This window comes from Lucilia sericata, unplaced genomic scaffold (assembly GCF_015586225.1).
Source record: "Lucilia sericata isolate MDLA Ls3-8-SP2 unplaced genomic scaffold, ASM1558622v1 Contig000514F_arrow, whole genome shotgun sequence".
In the NCBI taxonomy this organism is placed as follows: domain Eukaryota; kingdom Metazoa; phylum Arthropoda; class Insecta; order Diptera; family Calliphoridae; genus Lucilia; species Lucilia sericata.
Window position 1 is genome coordinate 89,224 of NW_023994527.1, and position 27,756 is coordinate 116,979.

General features: G+C 32.4%; 1 protein-coding gene across 2 annotated transcripts in view; it reads right to left on the minus strand.

Moving 5' to 3' along the window:
- Positions 1 to 27,756, minus strand: part of LOC119605737 (putative uncharacterized protein DDB_G0277255) — a 220,936-nt gene that overhangs the window by 24,682 nt on the left and 168,498 nt on the right. For both annotated transcript variants that reach the window (XM_037959014.1, XM_037959015.1), the window contains 2 exons: positions 10,651 to 11,467; positions 10,453 to 10,540 (listed from right to left, as the gene is read on the minus strand). In XM_037959014.1, coding sequence (XP_037814942.1) covers positions 10,453 to 10,540; positions 10,651 to 11,467 — 905 coding nt within the window. The remainder of the gene's footprint in view (positions 1 to 10,452; positions 10,541 to 10,650; positions 11,468 to 27,756) is intronic.

A 27,756-nucleotide genomic window follows, 5' to 3' on the forward strand; every position in this document is an offset into this window, starting at 1 on the left:
TACTACTTTGCATATGTTTAGATTATGCCCCCTATTTTCATAATTGTAAACCGACCAACTTTGACGCTACCTATAAAACAAGAAGACCTCACAACTAAAGCCTTACAGAGGTGCAGGTACCTGTAGAGATATGTACTTATGTATGTGCTAAACCCTCCGAATCACGATTTGTATACAGCAGAATTTTAGGTTTGCAATTACAGGATACCAGATCAATATCACACTTAGATTCTTATACTGTCCATAACAAAGGGAGAATAATAACTGACCCGGAAAACAAGCGTTTTTATAGATCAACTGAGGTCGGGGTGGAACAGACATAATGTCTATAGTAGCGCATAGACCGAGTGCCAACCAACCTCGGGCTAACTACAAGATAAAAAGATATTCCAACTTTAACTTTACAGTGAAGTACCTACAGAGTACTCCGGTTCCTAGTTCATATAAAGCAGGCTTTTAAGATCTCAATCGCAGGATACTATATCAAATTAGAGTCTTTCACTGCCCACCAGAAGAAGAATGAAAACCCATGAAAACAAGCGTGGTTCTGGCATAACTGAAGTTATGATATATCAGTCTTAAATTCTATAACACCCGTATAGATCTTTTTGTTCTCAATAAATACTCCGCTAGTACTTCCATAACATCCATCATATATTCAATGTTGTACAACCAACGCAAATTCTCTTTATATAATGGATTTGCTGACTTTTACAGAAGTGGCATAATTATTAGGCTTGGACCTCGATGCATTAGTAACTACTCAATCACAATAGTAATTAAATCAATAACAAGACCCTCAGCACTAAAGCTCATCCATTATTAATATAACAAGTTGACATCTTATATTTTTGAACAATTGAGACTAATTTTTAGACATTTCAGACACCTACGCTCTTCAATTTAGACTCAATTATGCCCTCAATAGAGATATTGATACTTTTCGAACATATTAAATCCATAAAACTTAAGAAACATACTCAATTTAAATATATTTTTTATGGCATATGTTTCTTATAAATAAGCACTGTTCCAACACTAAAGGTAGGTCACATATATAAAACACTCAATATGTGTATAATATTGCAAATAAGATTTCACATTTTTTCCATATAAACACCAACTATATTGCAACATTGCCTTATAAGGCAAAAATAGAATGGACACATTCTTTGCTATAAATATGCTTTAAAACTAACACTTTTTCTTTATGACAGAAAATCTCAATGACATTTTTGTTTTCAAATAAAATTTATAATTTTCACAATAGAAAACACACTTTTGTTAATACTTTTAGTTAAATTTATAACAACATAAACAAAACATTAGAATTTAATTAATTTATATATTCCATTTAGATTTTTTATATTATTAATTTGTTAGTTAGTATTTGTTTTAAACAAAAACCAATAATAATATTTGTTTATTTATCAATCGAGTTATTTTAAATTGCTGTGGGATTCTTGACAAAGATGTGCCACAGCAAAAGACTTGTTAAAAACTGTTTGTGTTGAAAACTTGGCAAGAGTTCAATAGCATAAAAATGCGATTTATTTTGTTAACCAGGTTGTGTAAACTACGACTACTAACCAGCTCAAGAAGTAACTGCTACTTACTACTACTAACAACACCAACACTAAGAGCAGCTAGTAAAACTACTAAAAGCAAAAAAAAAGTTAAATGCATTAGATACTCGTATGTAGATAGTTAGATACAACAAATAGATGTTGCTTCAATAACATTAAGACCCAGACAAGGCAGGGGAAGATGGCAATGGTAATTGCAGCAGTAGAGGAAGAACGAAGAAGTAGTTAAGACTTCTCTGTTGTCTTCGTAGAAGAAGTAGTAACAATCTCCAATAAGAAGCTTCAATAACAAACATTCACTTGACTACTTAAATGCATTATATCAGGGGTTCCCAAATACAATTTAGTTATGGAACAATTTATACTAACTAACTAACTAACTAACTAACTAACTACTACTAACTAACTAACTAACTAACTAACTAACTAACTACTAACTAACTAACTAACTAACTAACTAACTAACTAACTAACTAACTAACTAACTAACTAACTAACTAACTACTAACTAACTAACTAACTAACTAACTAACTAACTAACTAACTAACTAACTAACTAACTAACTAACTAACTAACTAACTAACTAACTAACTACTAACTAACTAACTAACTAACTAACTACTAACTAACTAACTAACTAACTAACTAACTAACTAACTAACTACTAACCTACTAACTAACTAACTAACTACTAACTAACTAACTAACTAACTAACTAACTAACTAACTAACTAACTACTAACTAAACCTAACTACTACTAACTAACTAACGAACTAACTAACTAACTAACTAACACTAACTAACTAACTAACTAACTACTAACTAACTACTACTAACTAACTACTACTAACTAACTAACTACTCTAACTAACTAACTAACTAACTACTAACTAACTAACTAACTAACTAACTAACTAACTAACTAACTAAACTAACTAACTAACTAACTAACTAACTAACTACTAACTAACTAAACTAACTAACTAACTACTAACTAACTACTAACTAACTAACTAACTAACTAACTAACTAACTAACTAACTAACTAACTAACTAACTAACTAACTAACTAACTACTAACTAACTAACTAACTAACTAACTAACTAACTAACTAACTACTAACTAACTAACTAACTAACTAACTACTAACTACTAACTAACTAACTAAACTAACTAACTAACTAACTAACTAACTAACTAACTACTAACTAACTAACTAAACTAACTAACTAACTAACTAACTAACTAACTACTAACTAACTAACTAACTAACTACTAACTAACTAACTAACTAACTAACTAACTAACTAACTAACTAACTAACTAACTACTAACTAACTAACTAACTAACTAACGAACTAACTAACTAACTAACTAACTAACTAAACTAACTACTACTAACTAACTAACTAACTAACTAACTAACTAACTAACTAACTAACTAACTAACTAACTAACTAACTAACTAACTAACTAACTAACTAACCTAACTAACTACTAACTAACTAACTAACTAACTAACTAACTAACTAACTAACTAACTAACTAACTAACTAACTAACTAACTAACTACTAACTACTAACTAACTAACTAACTAACTAACTAACTAACTAACTAACTAACTAACTAACTAACTAACTAACTACTACTAACTAACTAACTACTAACTAACTAACTAACTAACTAACTAACTAACTAACTAACTAACTAACTAACTAACTAACTAACTAACTAACTAACTAACTAACTAACTAACTACTAACTACTAACTAACTAACTACTAACTAACTAACTAACTAACTACTAACTAACTAACTAACTAACTAACTAACTAACTAACTAACTAACTAACTAACTAACTAACTAACTAACTAACTAACTAACTAACTAACTACTAACTAACTAACTAACTAACTAACTAACTAACTAACTAACTAACTAACTAACTACTACTAACTAACTAACTAACTAACTAACTAAACTAACTAACTAACTAACTAACTAACTAACTACTAACTAACTAACTAACTAACTACTACTAACTAACTAACTAACTAACTAACTAACTAACTAACTAACTAACTAACTACTACTAACTAACTAACTAACTACTAACTAACTAACTAACTAACTAACTAACTAACTAACTAACTACAACTAACTAACTAACTAACTACTAACTAACTAACTAACTAACTAACTAACTAACTAACTAACTAACTAACTAACTAACTAATAACTACTAACTAACTAACTAACTAACTAACTAACTAACTAACTAACTAACTACTAACTAACTAACTAACTAACTACTAACTAACTACTAACTACTAACTAACTAACTACTAACTAACTAACTACTAACTAACTAACTAACTACTAACTACTAACTAACAACTAACTAACTAACTAACTAACTAACTAACTACTAACTACTAACTAACTAACTAACTAACTAACTAACTACTAACTAACTAACTAACTAACTAACTAACTAACTAACTAAACTAACTACTAACTAACTAACTAACTAACTAACTAAACTAACTAACGAACTAACTAACTAACTACTACTAACTTACTTACTTACTTACTTACTTACTAACTAACTAACTAACTAACTAACTAACTAACTAACTTACTTACTTACTTACTTACTTACTAACTAACTAACTAACTAACTAACTAACTAACTAACTAACTAACTAACTAACTTACTAACTAACTAACAAACTAACTAGTTCGTGACCCAATTGTACCAAACACTTTATCAAGTTCAGCTGATGTTTATCCATGACAGTGAGTTTTAAGAACTGTTTTCTCTAACAGTATGATTCCCTACATTGTACTACAAATTATTTTATTATTATTAGTACATTTGGATAATTCCAAAACTACTCCCCTGACAACATTATTACATACATGTTCCATTAAGTAGGCCTGTATAATGCAGTGATGAATATATTTATTTTTTGGAAAACAACATGGTCCATAGCCAGCATTGCATAGGACCATAATTGGATTAGTTTTGGACCAGTCCTAGTTCATTAAGGAGTACTCTTTAAACGCAGAGTTGCTGTATATTACTGACAGATCCTGCTCGCATATGTTATATTTTTTAGACATGTCTCAGTGAAATGTTGTGATACCTCGCATACCCCTGGAGTATTAACATGGAACCCCATTTGAGAACCCTTACCTTAAACGAACAAACAAGAAACATTCATAATGAACAAAAAAAAGTTGTTAGAATTCATGGTGTACACTCACTCATTCATTCACTTTTTACATTGCCAACCATACCAAACAATCGACCAAACATAAACTGGTTACCGCCGTCGCCACCTATTTAAAGACTCTTTAAGAAAATGTTCATGTTGTACTGGAAGATCAGTGGTCAGCAAATAATCATATAAAATCAATACTTATTGTCTTTAATTGAATCTATAATTCAAGTAGAAGAAAAGAGTGTCTCACGCTGAAATTTTTGTTTCTCACGAGAGTTTCTTATTTATTTTTTATTAAGGATGTAATATTTTAGTTTTGATTATCTACAACAATTATGATGGATGGATGGCTGATATTCTGTTGTGCTAAATTTTTTCTCTGTATACCCAAGATAATAACGTTAAAGATCAAATAGAAAATTCTATGATTACACTGTTTCTATTGTTCATATTGATAGTTAGTTGAGATATCAGTTGTTAGCAAGAATTTAAAGATTTCGAGTCGATAGATGTTTTGATCTTTAGAGTTCATAATTAGATATCACCGGTTAGATTGCTAGAGTTCAAGTTCTCTTGTAGCCGTAGTTAGAGATGGAGGAATTGATTAAAGTTTAATTCTAATTTTGATGCCTTTTTGTTAGAATGATTCTGAATTCACCTTGATCTGAATTTAATTATGTTCGAGAATTTTTAATGAAGATCATTAGCGTGGCGCCTTGTGCAACCAAGTCGATCGAAGCACTCACTTAATTAGTCTTCTTTCTTCCAAACAGAAGAGTTTAGTTACCCCTAGTATAAACTATGAAACCAGGCTGACAAATGGCTGAAGATTTGTTAAAAAACGAGGAGGATAATTCTGAAAAAAATGATCCATCTTTTAAAGGAAAGACGATTTCGGTTAGAAGCAAGATCATCTGCTAAAACAAGGGCGTGGCCGACTAAAATGTGTATTAATTTTATTAGTAAAACGTTTATGTTGAATTTTTCCTTAATTTCGATATATTTTTAATGAAAAAATGATTTTCTAATGGAGTCCATATATAGGGGCTACGGTCAAATATGAACCGATTTGGTGGAGGGATTTTTGTTGACATTAAAGTTAATTATGCCGAATACCCGTGTTTATAAGTAAATTAACGACGTTCAAACATTTTCAGAGGGGGGCTTTGCAAGGGGCTAGGGTTAAATAAGGGCCGCTTATTGCGAAATTTTACAGTATCATTTATGTTTGTATAATTATAAGCTCAAAATCCCAATTTAGGGGATCCGGTTATATGGAGCCTAGGTGAAATAATATACCGATATCAACCAAAATCAATAGGGCTCGTCCTTGGTTCAAAAGTATACTCGCATTACTAAATTTCATTCAATTATCTTAAAAATTGCGACCTGTAGTTTGATTACAAGGTTTACATGGACAGACAGACGGATGGACATGGCTTAATCGAGTCAGAAAATGATTCTGAGCCAATTGGTATACTTAAAGGTAGGTATAGGACCATTAATTCTATGCGTTACAAACATCAGCACAAATCCATTATACCCTCCCCACTAAAGTGGTGTAGGTATAATTAGTTCTTGCTTCAATAGGGGAAGAATAGTCGGGCGTTGGACTTGATCGCATGATCCCGCTAGTTGAAATACAGGGCAGAGCGAAATAAATTGTAGTTTTTTTAAAGGGACCTATGACTAAATTCAATCGGCTTTAAGAAGATCTTAGTTTCAGTGTAAAGATCGAAATTTTTGGTGAAATATTTTTTACTAAGAAGTTTTTATTTCAATTTGTTATGTATTTCAATATCTCTGTGGTTTTGTCGTCTGACGCTCTCATTGTAATTTATCTCTTTCGTCACCATAAGGAAATAACTTTCTTGACAATTGATATTTTCTTAATTTACGTTTCTTTTATTTGAATTCGTCATCATTTTTTTAAAACTTAAAGTCGGCAATAAAATACAACAACAACAACAACAAAAAAACAGATATTTAGCAGACATTAATGTCTTCTTATTGTTGCGGTGAATGTATCCATCCATACCCTATAGAAATGACTGTATGTGTTGTAAGAGTATAGTATCATCATCAACATCATGCTACATGCATGATGATGATGCATCAACATCATTCAAATGTTAAAAGGTCATTGTTCTATTCATTAAAAAGTATTTTTGTTGTGATTTTAAGTGCAACATCGTTGGCAGCAGCAGTTGTAGTTGTTATTGGTGCTTTTGCTGATCTATACCTACTGGTACGTACACTCACTCATCACTGATGACAAATCAGGCATGTGGATTGTTTGTAATGCAGTAGCAGCATCAACAGCAACAATAACAACAACATCAGCATTCATTCACTATTAACAGAATAATAGCGATGTGATACAACAATGATTCGATTTAATACTTGTATCAATTTAATTTTATAACTTTTCTTTGTTATCATTATAGTTGTGGTGGTAGTTGATGTTGTTGTTGCTGTTCTTAATAAATAGGCCTTTGTGCATATATCTACTATGGCAACATACGAGGGTAGTAAGAAAATTTCCTTAAAACTCAGACATTTTCAGAAACAAAATCTTAACAAAAATGTTTGTTTTAGTTAATCAAGAGAGTTGCCAACCTTTTAAATAATTGGTATTCAAACCCAATTTGACAGATCTGGTCAATTTGGAAACCGATTATTAAAAAGAGTTACAGTTTACTTTCTAGTCATATTAATAATAATTTATCAAAGGTTTATTAAACCAATTATTGTACACAATTTGTTCTTTGGACCTAAAAGTGTTAATTTTTGTTTTCTTATTAAAAAACCTTTTCACAGCCGCCCTCGTATGTTTATGTAAATTGATTCACCATAGTTGGATGTAATAAAAATCATTAATTTTAATTTACATTTTAATAAAATGTATTTATTACAAAGATTCAATAACAAATTGTTAAGAAAAAATCATCATCAACAACATGGGAATATGCTGGCACATATTGTTGTTGTTATTGTTGCTGCTGTGTTATTGTAAACAATTTAAATTGATTTTAATCAAATTTAATTTATTTGTACAATTCATTATTACATTTTTTTTATCCGTAACTTGTGAATTATGGCAAATGGGTGGGTGTTGGGTGATGATTGTTAATGTAAAATAAATATTTATTTTTTCTACAAATATTATTATTGATTTTTTTGTTATTGTTTATCGATTTAAATAAACTTTCAACAGTTTAACAATTAATTTAAATATAACACCGTGGAGAGTTTTGGTGGTATCAGGGATGTAGAGCGGGGGAAAAGTATATAAAAGTATCACTTAAACATAAGCAGACTGATCAAAAAGAAGATAATATGGCAATATTAATAATGGGAATTTACAGTATAAACAAGACATCGGATCTAGGAAGTACTCAGTGGTATGTTTTCGAATGAAATTTAGCATTTGAAACACTATGGTGCAGCGCGTTTCCCTTGACATTCAAATAAAGTTAGCAATTGGAGTGCTTTCTTCATAGAAGAAAAGCTGAGAGCAAGTTTAGATCTCTTAGTCCAGTTAAGGGACCTCTCTGAGAACGATATACGTTGTGGTCTTTCCTATATTAATCATAATATCGAAAACTTAGTATTCATAATATCGAAACTTTAATATATTCAGAAAAAGTTCTATTTAAAACATTATCCGAAAAGTCTTACGTTATTCCCTGTTAATCCTTATACATTCTAATATCGTATGCTACAGATCGAGCAAATATTTCAGAAGTTTTAAACATCTTACTTCTGTTATTGAACCAACACTCTAATATGGATTTGAACAGAGTGTTTTAATGTTCTAAATATCTTCAGAAGTATGAGGTAAAAAGTTAACTTTAGTCTCTTGGCGAATACATTGACGTATCTGTCAAGAATCATATATTCCTAGGAAAATACCTACTTGCTGACTTTTGTAGGCATTTTATCCAAGGCTACCGGATGTATCTAGTTAGTCTCTCAATAGCGGATACCAGATCTAAGGAACACTTGATCTGTCAAAATAAGACAATAGTAGAAAATTTGGTAGGCATGCATATTGATAGTCAGATCTAATCAGATTGTTTAAAATTTAACAGAAGACAGATAGACATCCGCATAGAGTTCTAATCAGTTAGTTTGAAAGCGGATGTATAAACATCAAATCCGAAGAAATACACAGGAATCTATCGGACCTGTTTAGCTCCAGTACCTCAGGAGAGAATCGAACCCACCACCTCCTGTCTATCAGACTAGAACACTAACCACTTACCTACCGGAGGCCACGGCTGATCAGTTAGATCTGTTTTTAATGCCCAACATAAGATAGATCGATAAAGTTTTAAATTTCAAGTCTAATATAGAAATGCCTTTAAACACAAACTGGTATTCGAGACATATAACACCGGTATTCATCTGTTGGATCTGTTTTTATGATCCAACGCATGATTGATCGTCGCGACGATCGTATAGAGTTCTCAGTATACGGGACAAGCGTGCTTGATACTTCATATTCGAGACATTTAACACCGGTATTTATCTGTTGGATCTGTTTTTATGATCCAACGAATGATTGATCGTCGCGACGATCGTATAGAGTTCTCAGTATACGGGACAAGCGTGCTTGATACTTCATAAGCTAGACATTCAACACAAATACATATGCAAGTACTTATTACATGGATGACTCTCGATATGAAAATCAACGCTCCAAAAAAGTGGACACCCGCATAGAGTTCTCATCCCGTACAGAAATGAAAAACATCACAAACTAGAATGCGAGATTCATCAGTTAAATCTGTTTTTAGTGCCCAATGTAAGATAGATCGAGATGTTCAGAACTAGTGTGTTTAAAACTTCAAGTCTAGTACAGAAATGGAAGGCATGATAAACTGGAATTCGGGACATTTAACATCGGTATTCATCTGTTTTTATGCTTCAATGTAAGATATATAAATCGACACTTATATAGAGTTCTCAGTATCCGGGACTAACGCGTTTAATGGCTCAAAACTTAAACGAGGTATCGATAAGAACAACCCTAAGACCCCCTAAAAAATAGTTTTTATTTATCCTTGAAGGACTTCCGTAGAAGTTGTCATATAAAGTGGCAGATAAAACTATGCATCAGATTCTCTGTTTCCTCCACTTGAACCTTCGGCTGAACCTTGAGGTGTTAAAACGTTTTTCCTTTTGCAGAGTCAGCGAATAATAAAATATTGGAACTTCTTAGATCCTTATATATAAATTAAATCTCTTAACTGTTCCTTTTAGTGGACCTTGTTATTAATCTTCGATTTTGTTATGTCCATCTGTCTGTCATTATGTATGTTGAAATTAATTTTCTGAAGATCCCCGATATCTCCAAGATCCAAATACTAAAAAAAACTCCATCCAGAAAATTACAGAGATATGGTCAAAATACCGAAACAACTCATGAAAAGAATGGACTATTGCATATCACGGAAAATGAACAAACTAAAGATTTCAGCAAAATCGAGAAAGTAAAATCAATCTATTTCCATATTAAATATCATATTTAAACTGAATTTCTAATTCAAATTGAAAAAAAAAATTCGTTTCTAACTTTCAAAGATGGGTAAATTTGGACCTAATAAAACAAATCTTCAAAGAAACTTACCTTTAAAACTATAGACAAACTACTGGCTGTTGCTGATTCGGAGAAAACACTGTCGTGCGACTGGGAGAGACCATCGCGTGAATAATCACTGGAAAAGAAAAATTTCCAATTAGAGAAAGAATACTCCTTACTGTTTCCATTACTTGGTCATCAAGTATGCCTTCAAATTATATTACTTCATATAATAAAAACACTTACCTATCAACTAAACGACCTTCACTTAAACTACGTTGACTATCAGACATTTCACCACCACTGGCACTACCACCACTATTTTTCACCCGTTCCGCAGCTGATGATGAATTATGACCACCACCGGTGCCACTATCATTACCACTGCCACTATCCAAATCCTGTGAAGAGTCACCAACACTGCGTAACTTTTGACGTTCCGTAAAGAAACTACGATTTATGGCGCCCGGAAAAACTGCCACACCCATCGATTGCCGCTGACTCAAAAGCGAGGACTTTGTGGCTGTCGCATTAGAGGTGGCCATTGATGAAGACGTTGCTGATGATGAGTGAACATGATGATGATATGATGCTGATGTTTGTGTTGTTGTGCCAAACATATCTTCGGCTTCTGGTTGCTGTTGATATTGATAATCTAATTCTTTGGCTTGTTGCTGATGTTTCTGTTGATTCTTATGTTTATGTTTGGATTTCGTCTTCGTTTCCGCATTCAGATTATAATCATGACTTTGATGTTTCTTACCACCACCCAAAAGTGAACTATAAGCGGATTTTGATTTTGGCAATGATTGCGTCAAATAGGCGTCCTGTAACTGTTGATGGGTTAAAGGTGAAGAAGGCGATGAGGCCGATGCCACTGATGTTATGGACGAGAGTGTAGCACTACGTAAATTCTTTTCACTATTACTACTCGCCGTAGTACCCGTTAATGTGGAGGTGGGTGTATTATCACCGGCAGCTGCTGTGGCTGTGGTTATGGTACGTCTGCGAAAGATACGTCGTAGATTGCGTAACGGATGAAATCTTCGTCTTTTGGTTTGTTCTAAAAGATAAAGAAATGAACGATATTTGATTAAGAGTTGATTTTTTAACAGTTTGGCGGTTAAATATAGTAAACGAGCCAGTTCCTCATAGGGTGAGGCAAGCATTTTTTAAGAATTTTAAATCAAAATTTAGTTATAAAAAAACTTAGAATTTAGAAGAATTTTGTTGGTGTTTCGAAATCCAAATTTACAAATTTGTTTTGTCAACAAAAGCATAAGTGTTGGAAAGTACTAAATTGAAAAAAAATGCACAATAGGACTAATTCTGAATCGGTAGCATCTACATAAATTCTTGAATCCAAGCTCAAAATTTGATAAAAGTCTTAATAGCAACTATAATGTTATACTTTTCAATATGAAACTCCCTTAATTTGGACCAAAAATACTAAAGCTTTCATTATATAAAAGTATTTTAGGTGAATCTTAATGCTTCTTCTTTTGTTTCTACTCATACAAATAATGATAATAATTACTAACCTAAATGGGGAATCTTTTCTAATTTCCTGCAATAAATTTGGAACAGCCTTTGTATTTGAACATTTTCACAAATAGATAAAAACGAAACTCTCAACTAAACTTGTGCCACATAATATTTATAATATGTATCAGGCATGGAAAGTTGACAATTTGAAATAGTACTAACTCATAACAAAAATTGTACCTTTTTAAGCGATAAGATACTAAACAAGTATTCCGCTAGATTTTAGACTAGAGACCAGACTAGACTATAGAATAGACTATAGACTAGACTATAGACTAGACTATAGACTAGACTATAGACTAGACTATAGAATAGACTATAGACTAGACTATTGACTAGACTATAGACTAGACTATAGACTAGACTATAGACTAGACTATAGACTAGACTATAGACTAGACTATAGACTAGGCTATAGACTAGACTATAGACTAGACTATAGACTAGACTATAGACTAGACATAGACTAGACTAGACTAGACTATAGACTAGACTATAGACTAGACTATAGACTAGACTATAGACCTAGACTATAGACTAGACTATAGACTAGACTATAGACTAGACTATAGACTAGACTATAGACTAGACTATAGACTAGACTATAGACTAGACTATAGACTAGACTATAGACTATAGACTAGACTATAGACTAGACTATAGACTAGACTATAGACTAGACTATAGACTATAGACTAGACTATAGACTAGACTATAGACTAGACTATAGACTAGACTATAGACTAAACTATAGACTAGACTATAGACTAGACTATAGACTAGACTATAGACTAGACTATAGACTAGACTATAGACGAGACTATAGACTAGACTATAGACTAGACTATAGACTAGACTATAGACTAGACTATAGACTAGACTATAGACTAGACTATAGACTAGACTATAGACTATAGACTAGACTATAGACTAGACTATAGACTAGACTATAGACTAGAATATAGACTAAACTATAGACTAGACTATAGACTAGACTATAGACTAGACTATAGACTAGACTATAGACTAGACTATAGACTAGACTATAGACTAGACTATAGACTAGACTATAGACTAGACTATATACTAGACTATAGACTAGACTATAGACTAGACTATAGACTAGACTATAGACTAGACTTTAGACTAGACTATAGACTAGACTATAGACTAGACTATAGACTAGACTATAGACTAGACTATAGACTATAGACTAACTATAGACTAGACTATAGACTAGACTATAGACTAGACTATAGACTAGACTATAGACTAGACTATAGACTAGACTATAGACTAGACTATAGACTAGACTATAGACTAGACTATAGACTAGACTATAGACTAGAGACTATAGACTAGACTATAGACTAGACTATAGACTAGACTATAGACTAGACTATAGACTAGACTATAGACTAGACTATAGACTAGACTAGACTAGACTATAGACTAGACTATAGACTAGACTATAGACTAGACTATAGACTAGACTATAGACTAGACTATAGACTAGACTATAGACTAGACTATAGACTAGACTATAGACTAGACTATAGACTAGACTATAGACTAGACTATAGACTAGACTATAGACTAGACTATAGACTAGACTATAGACTAGACTATAGACTAGACTATAGACTAGACTATAGACTAGACTATAGACTAGACTATAGACTAGACTATAGACTAGACTATAGACTAGACTATAGACTAGACTATAGACTAGACTATAGACTAGACTATAGACTAGACTATAGACTAGACTATAGACTAGACTATAGACTAGACTATAGACTAGACTATAGACTAGACTATAGACTAGACTATAGACTAGACTATAGACTAGACTATAGACTAGACTATAGACTAGACTATAGACTAGACTATAGACTAGACTATAGACTAGACTATAGACTAGACTATAGACTAGACTATAGACTAGACTATAGACTAGACTATAGACTAGACTATAGACTAGACTATAGACTAGACTATAGACTAGACTATAGACTAGACTATAGACTAGACTATAGACTAGACTATAGACTAGACTATAGACTAGACTATAGACTAGACTATAGACTAGACTATAGACTAGACTTAGACTAGACTATAGACTAGACTATAGACTAGACTATAGACTAGACTATAGACTAGACTATAGACTAGACTATAGACTAGACTATAGACTAGACTATAGACTAGACTATAGACTAGACTATAGACTAGACTATAGACTAGACTATAGACTAGACTATAGACTAGACTATAGACTAGACTATAGACTAGACTATAGACTAGACTATAGACTAGACTATAGACTAGACTATAGACTAGACTATAGACTAGAGTAGACTATAGACTACTAGATAGACTATAGACTAGACTATAGACTATAGACTACTTAGAACGCATACAAATGTTGTTTTGGTGACAAATACTTAAATACCAAAACACTCCCTACAATAAAAGGATCCCATATTAATTTCATTAAATACTAACGCAGCAGACTATAGACTATAGACTATAGACTAGACTATAGATTAGACAAAAACAAGACTATAGACTAGTCTAGGCTTAGACTAGAGTCTAGTCACTAGACTATAGACTAACTTATAAAAAGTTTGTAATTTGGAAAAAGTGCGGAAAATTTCACGGTATTCTTCGATATCAAAAAGTACTAAATTTTCCATGTCTGGTATGTATTCCTTTCATGCCATTAACACCTCCTACTCATTAAAGTTCATGCACATATCACTTTCTCTTAAATATCCGCAGCATGTCTTTAAAGCAGCGAGGGGCACCTTAGCAAAACTTTTTAATACGAGTAAAGACAATAATAATTTTCTACATAAAAAATCTCTGCAGCATATCATATTGATATATGGTGCACGAAAAGAACATTTTCTGCTTCACACTTGTGTGCTTTACCCATTACTGTTTTAAAGCATGTAGTACTCACATAAGGTGAGGGTGGTAACCAACCGCAACATTAAAAAAATAAACCATGAATTATCGTTACCTAAAACGCAAAATAAAAAGATGTGCGAAAATATTCACACTTTATATCTTCTCTTACAAGAATGAACGCATACAAATGTTGTTTTGGTGACAAATACTTAAATACCAAAACACTCCCTACAATAAAAGGATCCCATATTAATTTCATTAAAATACTAACGCAGCAGAAAGATATACATACGTAATAGGAAAAGGACTGGATGGCTGAATAGAGAGTAGTGGGGAAATGGGAAACATTGTTGGTTTGAATTTCAGCAGAAAATTTCTTTGGTGACATTAAATGATAGCACATGGTAAATATTTTTAATAGGAAATATGTATTAAGTTAATCTTCTGTCATTTCAAATAGAATAAATATTAGCATGTATAATACGGTAGCAGAAAACACTCAAAGAAAAATGTGGGTAAAGTTTGAACAAGATAACACTAGAACATTTTTGAGCTAAATGTGGCCATCATTATCAAATCTTACAAATATTCGATCATTTCTGATATTTTTCATATTTTGAAGAACAAAATTACAAATTTTGTTACAATAGTCATTATTTTCGTGAGTGTATACGTACGCTTTTAGCTTAATAAAATATGTATATGCGAATACACAAGAGAATATTGTGCGAAATTATCATGAAAGGTAAAAGAAGTGCAGAAATATTTTGCATAAAAAATTTATAAATTATTTTAAGAATATTAAATTTTAATGAAATCTTTTTGGCAAAGCATTTCATAAAGACTTTATGGTTCCATAAAGTAACACCCAATCTTTTCCAATCATATCAATCGGAATGTGGCAAAGCCATTCGAATCATGGAGATGGCTATTGAAAAACATTGATTTTCCAAATTTATATTAATCAACACTCGGTTCAACGTCTGATTTTAGAAGAATATTTTCTTTTCTCGCCAGCAGCAGAGCTGAAATTTGTATGTCAGCACTAGACCGATATAGGCAACAAACTCGGTGACTCTTATTTCCTCAAATCAAGGTTTAGTGATATCAATCGCATTACTTCAAACTGTCTTAGTATTTAACACCAAAGATAAGGAGATCCAGCGTTCTTTACAGGTACTTCTTGAAAAGTCATAAAATCGAAAATCGAAATCATGATCGTGTACCAGACACAAGCGCGGATCATTAGAGCAAACACCCATTGTCATATAGAAGCCCTAAACTGGTGCTAAAACAGAATGAGCAAGTCCAGGGTTAGTAAGTATTCTTAACGGATTTACGGGCACATCTATACAAAATTAGACGAGTCGTTTCAGATATATGTAAAGAATGTTGTCTTTGTCATACTTTTGTCAAATTAACTCCAATTATCTAGGGATCGATGTTATTATAGAAAACTGATTGAAAATTTCTAGGAACTACTTTCAAAAAACTCAGTTTCTAAAGATCGGATCAGAATACCTTCATATAGCAGTATATAAGGGTTTCTATCTAACATTACTCATGTAAAGGAGTGAACAATAGGCCCAATAGTTTCTTTTCGGATTTAATATAGTATACATCTTCCCATCAACCCTAACATGCATAATGTAACTGAAGAAAGCTCATTTAATTAAGTACAGAAGATGAGTCTGATACCCCGTTCTTTAACATAAAGCCACACAAAATCTTAAATGAGTCAGAATAAGAGGGTTGGAACCAAAAGAATGTGTTTATTCCAAAAGGACGTAGAACTTCCTCCGTGTAAAGTATTCAACAACTTTTATCTCCAACTGTTTAAATTACTCATTATACCCTACACCATTTTAGTGAGGAGGGTATATTGGGTTTGTGCTGATATTTGTAACGCACAATAATATTGGTCCTATACCTTAAAGTATACCAATCGGGTAAGAATAATTTTCTGAGTCGATTTAGCTATGTCCGTCTTTGCAATCAAACTACAGGTCGCCTTGAAGACAAATCAATGATATTTGATACATAATCTTCTATTGTATGATGAAGCCTATTGAAAATGGTTATGATCGGTCCATTATTTCGCCTAGCCCTCATACATAATCAAAGTACAGGTCGCAATTTTGAAGATAATTCAATTTGCACATGATCTTCTATTATACTAGAGACAAATCCTATTGAAAATAGGCCCCCATACAACTGAAGCCCCGAATAGGGCTTTTAAGTGCACAATTATGTTCAATATACTCGCATCTCGACATAAAGCTGAAAATCCAAGTTGATGAAGTTTTTTATGATAGGACCCCTATACAAAGCTCCCTTCGAAATATGACTAAATGGCTATATATAATGGTATATGTGGGATAAGATACAATTCAACTTAAATGCTTTATTATGAACACTAAATCACATTTTATTTTTATAACTGGTGTAGGGTATTATATGGTCGACCTGGCCCGACTATAACTTCTCACTTGTTTAATTTATATAAACATATTTAACCTTTTAGAATACTTCCCACAAAGTATTTAAACAAAAAAGTGGTAAATTTGATTGCAATATCTCTTTCCATGTATGTAAAATGTATAAATGAATTACGTTATCGTGTAACTCAAACGCATAATTGTGTCAGTGGGTGTTTTGAACGACAGCAATGAATTCAATATTTTGAATTTAATTTATATGTAGAATGTAAATGACATATTCATATCAAATATAGGATATAAAGCAGAAGTTTAAAAGGAAAAATTATGATGATTTTTAAAAATAGTAAGTTGTTGTAATACCCTAAAATGCAATACATTTCAATTTAACTGTAAATCTAACTACTACTAGAGGAGTTTTTTCAAGTTGCCATCAGAAGTGTTTTAACTTTCAAATGATTCTTTAGGGTTATGGCTGAGTAAAGAATCAATACCTTTACAACTGTCTCCATATAATGATGACAACGATAAAGTTGTCGGCAGACAGACAGAGATATACAAAATGATGTCAACTATTTGTTTCATGTTTGATTTTTTTCTTCACTTTTTTAAATTTATATCTGGTATGTTCTTCATTCAATCATACATTCATACACTGATGATGACGATGATTAAAATGTAAAATATAATTTTATATATTCATACCAATATATACGTAAATGTTATTAAGAAGTATTAAATTACATTAAAACGAGTATATTAATAGAAAAGAAAAAAAGTAATTCACTTTTTCATTAAAAATTAAATTAAATGTTAAAAACACAGAAAAGGTGTAAAATTACATATTGAGCTGCGCTAAAGGATGCATAAAAGTGAAAAAAGGAAATAAGTCAATTATAAATACGACAGAAAAAGAGGAAATATCAGGTAAATATGCAAATGAACATTCGGTTTAATTTCATCACAAAGGTTGTTTAACTATAAAGTGTTGCGCAGCATTTCTACAAACAATTTATCCTATTAAATACATTTTATTTAATTAATTGCTAGGGGAGAAGGGGGAGCAGGGCGCAGGCAAAGAAAGACGGAAAGCGGGGGGGAGGAGGAGGAAGGGGGGGAAGGAGGGGGCAAGAGGGGACGAACGAACGACGAACGAAACGAACGAACGAAGAACGAACGAACGAAGAACGAACGAAGAACGAACGAACGAACGAAACGAACGAACGAACGAACGAACGAACGAAGAACGAAGAACGAACGAACGAACGAACGAACGAACGAACGAACGAACGAAAAGAACGAACGAAACGAACGAACGAAACGAACGAAACGAAGAACGAAACGAACGAACGAACGAACGAACGAACGAACGAACGAACGAACGAACGAAAACGAACGAACGAACGAACGAACGAACGAACGAACGAACGAACGAACGAACGAACGAACGAACGAACGAACGAACGAAGAACGAAGAACGAACGAACGAACGAACGAACGAACGAACGAACGAACGAACGAACGAACGAACGAACGAACGAACGAACGAACGAACGAACGAACGAACGAACGAACGAACGAAACGAACGAACTAACGAACGAACGAAACGAACAAGAACGAACGAACGAACGAACGAAACGAACGAACGAACGAACGAACGAACGAACGAAACGAACGAACGAACGAACGAACGAACGAACGAACGAACGAAACGAACGAACGAACGAACGAACGAACGAACGAACGAAACGAACGAACGAAAACGAACGAACGAACAAAGAACGAACGAACGAACGAACGAACGAACGAAACGAACGAACGACAAGAACGAACGAACGAACGAACGAACGAACGAACGAACGAACGAACGAACGAAACGAACGAACGAAAAACGAACGAAAGAACGAACGAACGAACGAACGAACGAACGAACGAAACGAACGAAGAACGAAACGAACGAACGAACGAACGAACGAACGAAGAACGAACGAACGAACTAACGAACGAACGAACGAACGAACGAACGAACGAACGAAAGAACGAACGAAGAACGAACGAACGAAACGAACGAACGAACGAACGAACGAACGAACGAACGAAAAGAACGAACGAACGAACGAACGAACGAACGAACGAACGAACGAACGAACGAACGAACGAACGAACGAACGAACGAACGAAACGAACGAACGAACGAACGAACGAACGAACGAACGAACGAACGAACGAACGAACGAACGAACGAACGAACGAACAACGAACGAAACGAACGAACGAACGAACGAAACGAACGAACGAACGAACGAAAACGAACGAACGAACGAAACGAACAACGAACGAACGAACGAACGAACGAACGAACGAACGAACGAATAAAAAAAAAAAAAAAAAAACGAACGAAAAAAAAAAAAACGAAAAAAAAACGAACGAACGAACGAAGAACGAACGAACGAACGAACGAACGAACGAACGAAACGAAGAACGAACGAACGAACGAAACGAACGAACGAACGAACGAACGAACTAACGAACAACGAACGAACGAACGAACTAACGAACGAACGAACGAACACGAAAAAACGAACGAACGAACGAACGAACGAACGAACTAACGAACGAAAACGAACTAACGAACGAACGAACGAAAAATACTAACTACCTAACTAACTAAATAACTAACTAACTAACTAACTAACTAACTAACTAAAAACTAAACTAACTAACTAACTAACTTACTAACTAACTAACTCACTCAGTGAATTGATCGATATGATCAAGTGAATACATCGATTCTCCTAAGCATAAAAGCCTTTCATCTATGACTGTAGTCTCGTATCCTGTTTGCTCTCAAATAATTTACTTTACACAAAATATAAAAAACGTTTTTAAAGGTCCTCAGTTTCCTACCAATTGAAATCTTGTCAGCACAATACACCTAAAAATTTCTGCAACCTTTTAGAGTATTTTTGATGCGAAAAAATACTTTGCATTGTAAGGGACCTATTTCGACAAAAAGTTAAAATAATATGCCTCCCATAACTACTAAAATAGTTTTGAGGAACAAAGATAATAAAATTTTAAATTGTTTTCACCGTAATCAACACAAAATTAGGTAATTTTTGAGACCCATTTCAAAACTATCAAAGATCGATTAAGATTCTTAAAAATACTGTTCCTCTGGTGACTCTAATGTACATATATAAAAATTGGAAGGATATACAATCAAAAGATATCGAAATGATCAAAATTACTTCTAACAACTTTTCATCTTTGAATATAATTTAAATTTTAAAGAATTACTATCTTTACAGATAATTTTGAATCAATGCTTTCTTTTATACATCTGTCTCCAGTCAGCTAAGTGCATCAGATAATAAATTACAAAATTTATAAGATAAATTAACATTTTCTTAATTTGTCGAGGTTTTGATTGTTTTTTGCTTTTTTATAACAAAAAATATTACAAAAAAAAGGAAATTAAATTAATCATTATCTAAAATTAAACTAAACCAACAAATTAATAATATTTAATAAATGATAAATGTATAAACAAAATTAAAATTTCAACGACCTTAATAATTATTTGTTGTTATTGCTAATAAATATGTCTACAAAAAATAAATAATAAACAGTAACAAAATTCGCTGAAAATATGATAAAAAAGTAATAATAAAGAAAAGTAAATGATTGCTAAAACAATACGTCATTTGTTTAAATTAACAATAAGAAATCATTACAAATTTCGTTTTCCTTTTATTTTAATTTCTTTTTTTCCACTAAATTGTCAGATAAGAAAGTAATCAAAGTGTTAAACAGCAACAACTTTAACAATAACAAAAAATGCAGAAAAAAATCACCCAAAAAATAACACAACCTGCAAATTAAACAACTACAACAAGACAAAAAGGAAGAGAGGTGCAAATAACAACGACAACAACAAAATCCCACGAGAATTTTAATAAACAAATACCTACACTTCCATGCAATTTAAAAATGAAAACAATTAAAAAACGAATGAAGAAACGAGCGCAAAAAAAAAAACAAAACATTACCTTATTTGGCAATAAATAATAAAACTACAAAAACAATAACAATTCGAAAACAAATAAATAAATGAATGAAAGAAAGAAAAATGTGTTTACTTTCGTTAATTATAAGACCTGTATAACAGCGAAAAAACACGACAGTTAATACCCGAACTAACTAACTAACTAATACCCGACGAAGAGTACAAAAGTACTAAAAAGGTTTTGCACTTTCTATATACTCACACACACTTGCTTACTCTAGTACAGGTATGGAAAATTCAAATTTTTAACTTATAACAAAAATAGAATGGACTTTAGACTAGAATTAAGACTCGATAGATAACACTATAGACTAGACAATAGACTAGACTAGACTATAGACTAGACTAGACTAGACTATAGACTAGACTATAGACTAGACTATAGACTAGACTATAGACTAGACTATAGACTAGACTATAGACTAGACTATAGACTAGACTAGACTAGACTATAGACTAGACTATAGACTAGACTATAGACTAGACTATAGACTAGACTATAGACTAGACTATAGACTAGACTAGACTAGACTATAGACTAGACTATAGACTAGACTATAGACTAGACTATAGACTAGACTATAGACTAGACTATAGACAACTAGACTAAGACTAGACTATAGACTAGACTATAGCTAGATCTATAGACTAGACTATAGACAACTATAGACTAGACTATAGACTAGATCTATAGACTAGACTATAGACTAGAACTATAGACTAGACTAGACTATAGACTAGACTATAGACTAGACTATAGACTAGACTATAGACTAGACTATAGACTATAGACTAGATTATAGACTAGACTATAGACTAGACTATAGACTAGACTATAGACACGGACTATAGACTAGACTATAGACTAGACTATAGACTAGACTATAGACTAGACTATAGACTAGACTATAGACTAGACTATAGACTAGACTATAGACTAGACTATAGACTAGACTATAGACTAGACTATAGACTAGACTATAGACTAGACTATAGACTAGACTATAGACTAGACTATAGACTAGACTATAGACTAGACTATAGACTAGACTATAGACTAGACTATAGACTAGACTATAGACTAGACTATAGACTAGACTATAGACTAGACTATAGACTAGACTATAGACTAGACTATAGACTAGACTATAGACTAGACTATAGACTAGACTATAGACTAGACTATAGACTAGACTATAGACTAGACTATAGACTAGACTATAGACTAGACTATAGACTAGACTATAGACTAGACTATAGACTAGACTATAGACTAGACTATAGACTAGACTATAGACTAGACTATAGACTAGACTATAGACTAGACTATAGACTAGACTATAGACTAGACTATAGACTAGACTATAGACTAGACTATAGACTAGACTATAGACTAGACTATAGACTAGACTATAGACTAGACTATAGACTAGACTATAGACTAGACTATAGACTAGACTATAGACTAGACTATAGACTAGACTATAGACTAGACTATAGACTAGACTATAGACTAGACTATAGACTAGACTGTAGACTAGACTGTAGACTAGACTATAGACTAGACTATAGACTAGACTATAGACTATAGACTAGTATATAGACTAGACTATAGACTAGACTAGACTATAGACTAGACTAGACTATAGACTAGACTGGACTATAGACTAGACTATAGATAGACTATAGACTAGACTATAGACTAGACTATAGACTAGACTATAGACTAGACTATAGACTAGACTATAGACTAGACTATAGACTAGACTATAGACTAGGACTTAGACTAGACTATAGACTAGACTGTAGACTAGACTGTAGACTAGACTATAGACTAGACTATAGTACTAGGACTATAGACTATAGACTAGACTATAGACTAGACTATATAGACTAGCTAGACTCTAGACTAGACTAGACTAGACTAGACCTAGACTAGACTATAGACTAGACTATAGACTAGACTATCGACTAGACTATAGACTAGACTATAGACTAGACTATAGGCCTAGACTATAGACTAGACTATAGACTAGACTATAGACCTAGACTAGACTATAGACTAGACTATAGACTAGACTATAGACTAGACTATAGACTAGACTATAGACTAGACTATAGACTAGACTATAGACTAGACTATAGACTAGACTATAGACTAGACTATAGACTAGACTATAGACTAGACTATAGACTAGACTATAGACTAGACTAGACTATAGACTAGACTAGACTATAGACTAGACTAGACTATAGACTAGACTAGACTAGACTAGACTATAGACTAGACTAGACTATAGACTAGACTAGACTATAGACTAGACTAGACTATAGACTAGACTAGACTATAGACTAGACTAGACTATAGACTAGACTAGACTATAGACTAGACTAGACTATAGACTAGACTAGACTATAGAATAGACTAGACTATAGACTAGACTAGACTATAGACTAGACTATAGACTAGACTAGACTAGACTAGACTATAGACTAGACTAGACTATAGACTAGACTAGACTAGACTAGACTATAGACTAGACTAGACTAGACTAGACTAGACTAGACTAGACTAGACTAGACTAGACTAGACTAGACTAGACTAGACTAGACTAGACTAGACTAGACTAGACTAGACTATAGACTAGACTAGACTAGACTATAGACTAGACTATAGACTAGACTATAGACTAGACTATAGACTAGACTATAGACTAGACTATAGACTAGACTATAGACTAGACTATAGACTATACTATAGACTATACTATAGACTATACTATAGACTATACTATAGACTAGACTATAGAATAGACTATAGAGTAAATTATAGACTAAGTAGTCGAATCTGTCTCCAGTCTAGTATATTGATTATTTAGTATACTATGCAATATACTAGTTCATGGACTATTCTGTAGATTATTGAAAAATTACAAACATTTTTACGGACTATTTAATATACGTGTAAATATACTAGTCCAAGGAATATTTCATATTTCTTGACTAGTTATTAAACCATTTCAGTTACTAATTACTAGACTATTCCACAGGCTCCTCAATAGACTAATCCACTGAATATTTAGTACTTTTAATCCTAGAAATATACTTATTTCGTTGAAGGTGAGAGCAATTCCAAAATTTAAATTTTCCATGCCTGAAGTAGAGCATTTTTGTAGTAGAAAGGGAAGCAAAGTGGGAGAGAGTAAGTGAGTTAAATGGTTAATTAGCCAGTAAATTTACAAGGTCATGTAATTTAGAAATTAGCTACGAATTGTTGTATTGGAAAGGTATGAAATTGTTGTTGTTGAATTGATAAATTCAATAAAAATCTACATAAAAATGATATCAATCATTTATAGTTCCGTAAGAATAATAAGAATTTTAAAAGTTTCCACTTGTAGTTCGTGAGACAAAGCAATAAATCGAAAATAAATAAGTAAAATATAGGTGATAAATCTATAGAAATTATCAAGATACGCGATCATTAAAATACATGGAGGGAATATTGATTTTGTTATACAGTTTGCAACACATTATAATATTGATTATAGACCCTCAAAATAGTACTGACTACGGGTTCTTATTTGAGTCTAAAACGATTTAATTATATGTGTATGTGAGCCCGTCCATCCGTATGTTGAAATATCGATTTGCTCCTAACCAAAATTATATTAGTTCTGCTACAAATTTAGAACGTTTGATCATAGCGTGTTCTCATTTTATTTTAACCTTCAAAATGGTGACCTGGTTCTCCCCCTGGGGCATATTACCTTGATGATCTTTCCCATCTTGGTGTTATTCCGGGTTAAAAGAGGTGCTGCTAAAACCCGAGACTATAAACTCGTGATGTCAAATGTATTCTCGGCCATTTAATTTAACGTTTTGACCTGGGTCGAATTGGGGAGCCTTATAATCTGGTACACCAAGTACCGGTAACTCACAGGCCAGAGTTTCGTACTTTGTTCTTTCCCGGAAGTTATATGGACCGGCAGAACCATGAAGAAAAATTTGTCATCAGCGTGTAAGTAGAACAAAGGGGCGGTGGTGAGTGGTCTAACGAGCTCAACCTGTGGTTGTAAAAGTGCCACCCTGAAATAAGGCCAATGTTCATGTAAAGCACTTCGACTTATGTCATCTGGTTCTATGGAATCGTTTTGGAGTCGATATGCATTATATAGAACAGCTGTGGAAGCCGTTCTTTAATTATGCATTTTTGTTCGAATTTGTCACTCTTGAAACTTGTTCTAAGGAAGTTTTAGAGATTAAATATGAGGGGGAGACGTTGATTACGAAACCCTAATTCTGATAGATATTTTCAATAAGTATTGACTTGATAACTTTGAATTTTTATCTTCAGCAGAAATTTAATCTTATCATTCACTATAGTACCATTAAATTTAGTAAGTATTTAATCTTTTTTACGTATTAGAAGTTAAATATTTATAGCTAAGGGGAAATAAAAGGAATGATAATTGATTAAATTAAAAAATATCAGACTTTAATAACGCACTTGAAGTAGAAATTGCTAAAATCAAAAAGATTTTGAAATATACTAGACATACAAATTAAGAAACAAAGAGTTTTCTTATCAGTAAACTATTATTTGGATTATAAACTTAATATTAAATAAAATTCCGAAAGATTACACAATTGTAATATAAAATTTTTCGTTTTTGATTTCTTTTCAAATAAAATTCTAAAACTTTATAGTTTTTTTCATTCCACTAAAAGAACTTTATAACTTTCTTTTTAAAATGCCTCCATTAAACCGTTAGTTCCGTAAAAATATGTCTACTTCTAAATTAAACGGTTCTACTTTATAACAAATAATAAATGTGGAACACATTTCCTTTATAAAACCTTTACTTTATACCAAAACGGATAAATGTTAATAAAAGAATTTATACAAAAAAAAAAAAACCAAAACAAACACACTTGTGCGGTTAATTATAAATGGAAGTCACGTTGCTTAAACTGAAACATCAGACGCCAGAAATCAATAAGTGGACTTTTATCATAAAAGAACTATCAACAGAAATCCAATAGATATTTTTGTTTTTTTTTTCTATTTGTCATACTACAAATTACAGCACAAGCTTATGTGTAAATACTTAAGCAAACATGGTTGCTATTTTGGAATGAATAGAATTTCTATTATAACAACAACAAACTAAGCCTTACAAAATCCTCTTAATGAGGTAAAAATAAGTTAATTTGATAAAACAATGTTTAAAGAAATATGCCTGCAACTTGGTAAATTTGTAGAAATTGCAAAAAGAGGTTTGTTTTTTAAAGTTTTTTTGTCCTAAAAAAAATTATATTCCCCTACACAGTTCATTCACACTAGTTGTTATTCACAATAAGAACATATGCATTTCTGCGACCTTTTTAATCGGTAGGTCTGAATAAATAAATTACTGTTTACATTACTACTGATCTGAGGTAGGTAGACTATCGTTGCAGCAGATATCTGAAGATTATCTACGAACTGCACACATTGAATCACTACTGAGTACCAAGTCCAAGAAATATAAAAGGAATCGAATGCGCGAGTGCACTAGCTAATAGGGACAGGAAGACAAAATATCAAGGAGTCTTGTACATCTGACCGAGATTATCTCAATGAAGATGAAGAGAGCAATAAAACTAGATTAGGATTCATCGAATCAGTAGGATATTGGAGGCTAACGTAGCACACTGAGGACATACTACAGATCAGCTACATGATCTTCTAAACTCATAGAACTTGTGTAGCACCCTTAAAGATTAGACTATAGACTAGACTATAGACTAGACTATAGACTAGACTATAGACTAGACTATAGACTAGACTATAGACCAGACTATAGACTAGACTATAGACTAGACTATAGACTAGACTATAGACTAGAGTATAGACTAGACTATAGACTAGACTATAGACTAGACTATAGACTAGACTATAGACTAGACTATAGACTAGACTATAGACTAGACTATAGAGTAAACTAAAGACTAGACTATAGACTAGACTATAGACTCGACTATAGACTAGACTATAGAGTAAACTATAGACTAGACCATAGACTAGGACTATAGACTAGACTATAGACTAGACTATAGACTAGACTATAGACTAGACTATAGACTAGACTATAGACTAGACTATAGACTAGACTATAGACTAGACTATAGACTAGACTATAGACTAGACTATAGACTAGACTATAGACTAGACTATAGACTAGACTATAGACTAGACTATAGACTAGACTATAGACTAGACTATAGACTAGACTATAGACTAGACTATAGACTAGACTATAGACTAGACTATAGACTAGACTATAGACTAGACTATAGACTAGACTATAGACTAGACTATAGACTAGACTATAGACTAG